Source organism: Plasmodium falciparum, assembly GCF_000002765.6.
Source record: "Plasmodium falciparum 3D7 genome assembly, chromosome: 11".
Classification (NCBI taxonomy): domain Eukaryota; phylum Apicomplexa; class Aconoidasida; order Haemosporida; family Plasmodiidae; genus Plasmodium; species Plasmodium falciparum.
The window spans coordinates 377,501-387,500 of NC_037282.1; the positions used below are offsets into that span (position 1 = coordinate 377,501).

The following is a 10,000-nucleotide window of genomic DNA, read 5'->3' on the forward strand; positions in this document are numbered from 1 at the left end:
TATAATAAGTCATGTAAAAAATTAAATATATAAAAATATTAACATATGTAAATTTTTTTTTTTTTTTTTTTCTTTTTGTTTATATGAAAAGACATCCTTAAAAAATGTTCCTTTAAATTGTAACTTTTAATACAATAAATGTTTATACCCTTTTTGAATTTTTCAAAAGGATACGCAAATATAAAATATAATATATATTACATATATATATATATATATATATATATATATATTAAAAAATGGGTAACACATTTTCATCTTATGACGAAAAAGAGAGAAGAGGTTTAATTTTGTTACCTGAGAATTATATTCGTTACAATTTAAATGAAGATAATTATAAAAAATGTGAAGAAAATAAAGTTAAAAAAAATATCGAAAAAGATAAAAGCTTAAAAAATGACCTATCTACAAAAAATAATAAAAGTATACATGGTAAAATCCTATATAAAAAGATATATATAAATATATAAAACATATAAATATATATATATATATATATGCATATACACATTATTATTTTTTATATTCCACACGTCTTGTTTTATAACATATGTAGAAAACATTCTCATGCTGATTTTATTTCTTTTATTTCTTTTCTTTTTTTTTTTTTTTTATATTCAGAAAACGAACATTATGAATTAAATGAATCTCTGATAAATGATTTAATAAAAGAAAATGAACTTTACATAAAAAATTATAAAGACGAATTAATTAACATAAATCAAGACTCCATTAAAATTCCACAAACAAAAAATGAATGTTTATATAGTGAAAATAACATATATAATTGTCTTAAAAGTATGAATGAATCTACTTTTGGATTTTTAAATTCATATTCCAGGTGTTATAAATATTTGAGGGAATATGAAAGTTGTGTACAAAGAATTAAAATCTAAAAAATATATTCTGTTCATAAGAATCAAAATATTTATTTTATATAACAAACTGAACAACAAAATATAAAAAATATTTTATTACATAAAAGAAAATATTATATATATATATATAAATATATAAATATATTTTTATTTCTATTTATTTTATTATTTCATCACATAAAATATGTATAAAACTTTTCTCTGTATTTATAATATTATTTTGTTTATTTATTATATTTTTTTTTTAATAAAATTAAATAACGTTTGTTTAAATTAAATGTACATAAAGAATAATATATTTATATATCTATAATTGTCAATGACTTTTTTTTTTTTTTTTTTTTTTTTTTTTTTTTTTCTTCATTTCTTTAATAATACTTGTATTATATATATATATATATATATAATATGTATGCATAATTATATTATTATATATTAATATTTAATATGAATAATTATTTTTATAGTTCTACATATCCTATAATATTTACAAATATATATATATATAAATGTATTTATATCTATTTATTTTTATTTTCATTTTCATTTTCATTTTCATTTTCATTTTTATTATTATTTTATTTATTTTATTTTTTTTTGTTTTAAAATTATTAAAATACAAAAATGTATATAATGTTTATGTAACAATAATATATACATATATTTATATAAAAAAGTCGCTCCTTAATAAGTACAATCTTTGTAACATATTTATATGCGCATTTAAAAAAATAAAAAGCTACATCTATAAAGTGTAACACAACATATAATATTGTATATATATATATATATATATATATATATATATATATTTATTTATATATGTTTGTATGTATAAGGTTATAATAAAATTTTAGAGATATAAAATATGGATAATAACATCAATATTGATGACGATTTCAATATAGATGTAGATTACATAAAGAAACTATCGGAGAAATACAAACATGTGGATCATCCACTTTTTATGGATGAACTTCCAAAAAATTTAGAAGAAAATGAAGACTTAGAAGCTTTGTATAAAATTATAACTAGTGAGGATAATCCATTGATCTTAGCTCATGATTATAAAGAAGTGGGTAATGATTATTTCAAGGATGGTATAAAATATTATGATGACGCTGTTATAAGTTATAACAAAGGAATTGATATATTAAATAATTATCTCAAATCACTTGATATACAAAATAAGAATAATAGTAAGAGTAATAATAACAAAAGTAATAATAATAACAACAACAACAACAACAATAATAATAATAATAATAATAACAACAACAACAACAATAATAATAATAATAATAATAATTGTGATGGCATGTGTACAAATCTTTTTCATAGTAACAATATAAATAATAAAACAAACGATGATGTTTTTAAACAAAATGTAAAAGAGACCAACAACACAGAATCAACTGGCAATATTAAAAATAACGATATTCTTAAGAATGATAAAAATAAGAACATAAAAATAGATATTAATGATGTAAAAGTTTTACTTTCTGATTTATATTGTAATAGAGCTATCATACATTATAAAAAAAAAAGATACATAAAATGTTTAGATGATTGTAAGAATTCATTTTCCTTTAATAATAAAAAATATAAAAGTCTTTATTTTGGCATCCTATCTTGTAATAATATGGAAATGTATCATGATGCATGTAAATATATAAACAAATTTGACGAACTATTAAAAAATATTCAAGACATAGAATCTTATATTAACGTACAAGAGTATGAAAAATTAAAAAAAGATATATTTGAAAAGTATGAACATTATTTAAGACGAAAAAAAAAAGCACAAGATGAAAGAAAAAAAATTGAAGAACAAGAAAAAAAAAAAATTAATCAAATCGAAGATATTCTCAAAAAAAGGAATATACAAACTCTACCAAACGTATATGATAACAATAATAATATTATACCAGTATTGTACCTTGATGAAAATATGTATATACATTTTACAGTATTTTTAATTTATTATGAATTTAATATTATCGAAACTATATTAGACTTTGCAGAAAGTCAATGTATTATGGATTATTATGATATTATAAAGAAAAGAAGAGATAACCAAATATTATATTGTTATATTGAGTTTCCAGATGATACATTCTTTATGATAAATAATTATTTCTATATGTGTGATATAATGAATAAAATAAAAAGGTTTACTCATATACTTTCAATACATATTATCGAAAATGATGTAGCAAATATCAATTTTAAGATAAATAAAAATATTACATATCTGTAAGTTTTATACACATAGACAAGCAAATATAAATAAAACAAAAATGTGTATATATAAAATATATATGTATGTATATATAATTAATTCGTAAAATATTTTTATTCCTTTTTAAAAAAAAAATACGAACAATTCAGGTGAATACAGCCAAAATTATTTTTTTTTTTTTTTTTTTTTTTCACAATTTTTTCATATTATATGAATATTTGGCTAATACATAATATATATATATAAACATATATATATATATATATATATATATATTTATTTATTTATTTATTTATTTATTTTTCATTTTAACAAAACTTCATTTAAAATATTCCTTTTTTTTCTGTTGTTTTTATAAATTACTATTATAACATTTAATATTTCATACGGTCAACAAAATTATTATTATTATACAAAAGGCGAAAGAATAATATTATGCTCATTAAATGTATTTCTCATATGGATATATAATAAATTATATCCAAGAAATTATAATTACTTGAATAAATTTATTCATTCTTTTATTCCTTTAAAAAAAAAAATATTTAATTCTTATCAGATTATGCGATTTTCTACAAATAAAAGTTCTCTCACTTTTTTCAGTCCGCCCATCGCTCAAAAGTTATTCATCATTTTAAGAATTAACGTATTTTAAGAACTACCAATGGAATAATTATTAAACAAAAAGGTATAAAATAAATGAATATATTAAATGTTATATTTGTACATATTATATATATATATATGATATATATTTATTTGTTTTAATATGAATTATACACTATGATATAGTTAATATAATAAAAAAGAACTATACATACATATATATATATTTGGAAAGGAAAACTTTTTCAAAAATATTATAATCATTTATATTTTGGTAAAAAAAAAAAAAAAAAAATTTACGAATTCTATTTACAATTATTTATTTTATAAATTAAAAAAAATTAAATATATATTTATATAAATATATATTTAAATAAATAATATTTTTCTTATATATATTATTATATATATATATATGTAAAATATTAAATATATAATATTATATATATTTATATTATATATATGTATATATATTACGTTTAAAAAAAATAAATAATTTTTATTATATATAATATATTAAACATAAATATTTTATATAGCCTACTTATTTTTTATGTATAGAGCATTAAGGGGTCGAAATGTTGTTATTTTGTAGTATTATATGAAATATTAAAAAAAAAAAAATATATATATAAATTATATATATATATATATATATATATATATATATTTTTTTTTTTTTTTTTTTTCTTGACTAGCTAAATATGAAAAAGAACTGTTAATATTGATAAAAATTAAAATATGATATTATTTAACAGAAAAATTAAATATATATATACTACTAAATTTTTTATTATTCTTATATAATTCCATATTTTTTAAAATATATATATATATATATATATACATTATAGTAATAAATCCATAAGTATTACTAAATTTTAAACATTTTCAAAAAATCATTATTAAATGTTTGGCATATCACATTTAATCCTTTATTACGGAAATGGTTTGTTCATTGTTCAAATGTATGTATATATAATATATATATATTTATATATATATAACCATACCATGTATGTGTCTCAAATTATAATTCGTGTATTATAATATTACTAAAAAAAAAAGAAGGGTGTTTTATATTTTTACGTTTATTTTATTTTGTAGTTTCATATGAAAAACAATTATTTGAAAAATATATATATGTATATATATATATATATATATATATATATATATTATATACATATTATAACAACAAAACAAATTTTTGGAACAAAAATATGTATGAGTTTTCTCTTTTAAAGAAAAGAAAAAAAAAAAAAATGGTACAAACATTTAATCATATATTATATGTTAAAATAACAAATGTGTCTCTTTTTTTTTTTTTTTTTTTTTTTTTTTATATGGAATATTTTGATATTATAGTTCCTAAAGAAAAGGATGGAGTATAAATATCACTTTGTTTATAATTAAGCATAATTGTTGAATTTAATATTTTATCTTTCATAGTTCTTTGAACTATGTTAAGTGTATCATATAAGGATTTAATTTTAATTTTTATTATGTTTCTATTGATAGATTTTGGAATATTTTTATTAAGATTTAAATTTTTTTTTTGGTTAGTATGTTCCTTTAAATGTTTATAATATTTTATTAATATATTTTGTAATTTGTTATCATGTTGTGATTGTATATGATTTAATAATTTATTATATTTTATATTAATGTTATCATATGATAAGAGAATTTCTTTTTTAATGTATCTAAAATAATCAATGATTTGAATATGTACATATCTTTTATTATATTGAATTAATGTGTAGGCTCTTATTAAATATTTGGCTGACAGTTTTTCTAAATTATCTTCTTTTTTTAATAGTTCAAATAGTTTAGAATCATAATAATAATTGTATTTCACTTTTTTAATAGGATAAGGTGAATCTATAGGATTTTTTGAATAAGTATCGTTTGTTTCTTTACAGTATGTATTATTATAATAATTACAATTATCCTTATAAATATTATTATTATTATTATTAATATTAATATTATTATTATTATTATTATTATTGTTAGGTGTGGTATTATTTATCATCGTTGTAGATATTCTTTTTTTGCTCTTACTACTTAAACAACTTTTATCAATATTACATGGTGATACAACATTACTTTCAAGTTTAAAAATTAATTCATTACTAGGCTCATCATCATAACCTGATATATTTACAATTTGTGAATATTCATTTGAAGTATTATCTAAATTAATGTTTTTAAATTTTTTTTTTTGTTTTTTTTTTCTTGGAGTATCATGTTCATGTATTTCATCTTTATTATTAATTGATATAATATTACCAACATCTACTACTACATCTTGTCTGTTTTGATTTCCTTCCACATTTTTTATATTATTATTTTTCATTATAAAATTATCATCACTTATGTTATGATTTATATGATCTTTGTCTTTTTTTTCTTCATCATTATATTCTTTATTATAATTATTTTTATTTTTATTAATTTTAGATTTCTCCTTCTTTTCATTTCTTCTATTTATTAAATAGTTGTCCTCGTTATTATTGCAATTTATTTTATTATTAATATTCTTAAAAATATTACAGTATTTTTCTGTTGTATTTTTTTTTGTTATGATATTTTCTTCTTTACTTATCATACACAAATTATTTAAATTATGATGAACATTGTCATTATCATTAGGCATACTATTCATATCATCATATTTAAGATGCTTTATTTGATCTTCCTTTAATTTATTTTTTTCTTTTGGGTATTTATCATTTATATTATTATTATTATTATTTATGTTCTCTATACATTCCTCAATATTTTTTTGCTTCTCATCAAAGTTCAATAATTTCCGAACAATTTCAATTGGCGATTTTATAATATTGTCTTTATTAATAGAATAGTTATTTTGTGAATTATTTAAAATATATGACATTTGTAATTGAGGAGTTGATTCTATATCATTTTTGTTTATCATATTATTTTTATGATGTAATATTTTTCTTTCTTTATAATTTTGATAATTTATATATTTTTCATCATTTTTTATATTATTTTTTATTAATGCTTCATTTTCTATGGAATTGGTATATTTCTTTTTATCTTTATTTTGTAAATGGTTTGATATGTTTTGATTGTATGTATTTTTTTCTCCTTCATTATTATAATAACTATTATTTTCATTATTTTCATTATTTTCATTATTTTCATTATTTTCATTATTGTCATTATTATTATTATTATTATTATTATTATTATTTGTAATACATTCCTTTGATATATAAATATTATCATTTTTTTTTTTATATATATTTATAGGTGTATCTTCTTTATTATTTGTATTATCCTCATTATCTATTATTTTCATTTTTTCTTTATCATGAATATAATTGTTCAGCATATGTTCCTTCTCGTTTTTTTTTTCTGTATTATCTTTATATGTATAATAATCTTCATTTCTATTTTTATCATTATTTATTTGTTTACCCTTAGCAATTACATGATTAACCAAAAGGTTCTTATAATTTAATGTTGTCTCTTTGATATCGTTATTATATACTCTTTTTACATTGTCCATGTTATCATTTTCATCATCTTTTACATTATTATTATTATCCCTTTTTTCTTCATCTTTTACATCATTATTATTATCCCCTTTCTCATCATCTTTTACATTATTATTATCCCCTTTTTTATCATCTTTTACATTATTATTATCCCCTTTTTTATCATCTTTTACATTATTATTATCCCCTTTTTCATCATCTTTTACATCATTATTTTCTACTTCTAATTTTCCTTTCAAACATTCTTTTTTCCCAATTAAATCTCGTGTAGTTGCGTAACTAATTTTGATAGGTTCTACCTTTTCCTTTTTATGATTGTCATGAATAAATAATAAATTTTCATTTCTCATACTTCCAGAATTTTCCCTTAAACTTTTTTTATTGTTATCATAATGTATACTTTGATGTTTATCATATATAATATTACTGTTCATGCATTTATTATTATATTTGGAATGGACATGCTTTAATATTGATTCTTCTAATAACATTGTTTTGGTTTCTACAGAAATATCATCATTCAATAAACACAATTCTTTTGTACTTGCAAAACTAACTTTTCTTCGTTCTAACTTTTCTTCATTTTTTAAATTATTAGTATTAATTAAGGAGATATGATTTCTTCCTAAATTATTAAAATATATATGATTATTTTGTTTATTCTGTTTATTTTGAAATATCTCTTCCATATTATCCTTAACATCATTTTCACAAATTTGATCATTATCCATATTATCAACATTTTCCATAGTATTATTAAACGTATCTTCTGGTAAATTATGTTCTTCATCAATATAATATAGTTCCTTCTTTTTATGTTTTTCATCGACACTAAGCTTTTCTTTATTAATACGACACATCATAAGTTCATGTACATTGTTACATATATCTTTTGAGTTTAGTTTAATACATATTTCAAGATTATCCAAAAATTTATCTTTAAAAGTATTCCTCAGTTTGTTGGACAGCACACCTAAAAGTGCAACAATGAAAAATTTTAAATAATAAATAAATAATATATATAAATATATACATATATATATATATATATATATATTTTTTTTGTATTATTATTTGACAGATATATTAGGTTCATTTATATGTGTGTAGATATATATATATATATATATATATTTCTTTTATTTTTTTACCCGATATTTCTTCCTTTTTGAAATAGAAAAATACAGATTTGTAATTGGGATCAGATCTTATTTTCATATTATCATATGAGATAACTACTAATAATTTATGTTTAGTATTATAAAAATAAGAATAGAAGAAATTTATTAACAACGATCCTTTATATCCCCATGATGATAACTTTATTTTGTTCCATCTACTTGGTGATGTATTCATTGTTATATCGTTAAGATTTTCATTATATGTATTAAGAAAAAGATAACAATTGTTTATATATATATAAGAATTAGTTTTTAAATAATTTATATTTATATGTTTTTTATCTTTTGTTATATTTAAATAATTATAATAATCATTATTCTTATTTTTCTTCTTATTTTTCTTGTTTTTATATTTTTGCTTATTTGATACATTATTTAACAAATTATATTTTATATTAAAATTATTAATTTCTTCATTCCATTCTTTGTCACATATATTTTTTTTTTTAAGTATAGCTTTCATCATTAACATGATTTTTCTTTTTATTTCGATGTCAGGTATATCATGAAAATTTTTAATCATAACATTAATATGATTTTCTAATATATCAATATTTTCTATCTCGTCTATATTATTAAATATGACAAGAGACAAATCTAAACATATTTCTATTAACTTTATTAATTCACAACCAATATGTATATAATCTATATCAACATTATCTTCTCCTTTTATATTATTTAATATAACATAAAATTCAGATATAGTTATTGATATGATATATATTAAAGTAGTATAAAAATGTATCAATTCATTTTTATATATTTTCCATAAATTAATAAAATCATCCATATTATTATTTAAATCAAGAATAAAAAAAAAAAATGTTTTTTCAAAAATATACAAATTATCATTATTATAAACCTTTTCTTTTGAACATATGTCTATTATAATATTTATATTATTAAAAAAGGAACTATTCTTAATTATCTCATCTTTTAAATTTATACATTTATCTATACAATAACGCATAAAATACATGCACTCATCAGCTAAAAAAAACATTTTCTTATTAATAGAATTTATACATATTTCAACTAATCTATTTATAATCATATATTTATAACTAAAATTTGATTCCATGTCTATTTCTATAAGGTCATGTAAAAACATAGACAACGGATATTCACCTTCTTCAGCGGCTTCATTAAGTTCTTGTATTATATTCCTGTTATATTCTTCGATATCTAAATCATTCATTCTGTTCATTTATAGTTTTAAACAAAGTAATACAAATGTATATATACAGATAAATTATAAGTATATTTAATACATACACATTTGTGAATATATATATATATAAATATATATGTATATGTGTATATATGTATGTAGGTGATTCTTATAATTTATACATTTATAAGTATGCTAGAAACAACAACAAAAAGAAAATATATATATTTATACATATATATATATATATATATATATATATATATATATATATATTTATATATATATGGAACACACTTAAAATTGATTATTTATTAAATACTCTCTCCTTTTTTTAAAATAGCTCATCATAATTTGGGGAAATTAAAAGAATTCATTTCAAAAAA

General features: G+C 17.5%; 3 protein-coding genes and 1 non-coding gene across 4 annotated transcripts; 2 read left to right on the top strand and 2 right to left on the bottom strand.

The window, feature by feature from the left end:
• Positions 1-239: 239 nt before the first annotated feature.
• PF3D7_1108800 (conserved Plasmodium protein, unknown function) lies at positions 240-896 on the top strand (the record flags this gene model as incomplete). The annotated part of the gene is made up of 2 exons (XM_001347739.1): positions 240-432; positions 622-896. 2 exons carry the CDS (start codon positions 240-242, stop codon positions 894-896), a joined length of 468 nt encoding a protein of 155 aa, XP_001347775.1.
• An 850-nt stretch (positions 897-1,746) lies between these two features.
• Positions 1,747-3,138, top strand: PF3D7_1108900 (tetratricopeptide repeat protein, putative; the record flags this gene model as incomplete). Its single annotated transcript, XM_001347740.1, has 1 exon — positions 1,747-3,138. One exon carries the CDS (start codon positions 1,747-1,749, stop codon positions 3,136-3,138), a length of 1,392 nt encoding a protein of 463 aa, XP_001347776.1.
• Positions 3,139-3,653: 515 nt separating this feature from the next.
• PF3D7_1109000 lies at positions 3,654-3,759 on the bottom strand. The gene has a single exon (XR_002966638.1). It is a non-coding gene; the product is annotated as a small nucleolar RNA snoR07 (small nucleolar RNA).
• Positions 3,760-5,068: 1,309 nt separating this feature from the next.
• Positions 5,069-9,650, bottom strand: PF3D7_1109100 (conserved Plasmodium protein, unknown function; the record flags this gene model as incomplete). Its single annotated transcript, XM_001347741.2, has 2 exons — positions 5,069-8,232; positions 8,411-9,650. The coding sequence occupies 2 exons, from the start codon at positions 9,648-9,650 to the stop codon at positions 5,069-5,071; spliced, it is 4,404 nt and encodes a 1,467-aa protein (XP_001347777.2).
• Between the last annotated feature and the right edge of the window lie 350 nt (positions 9,651-10,000).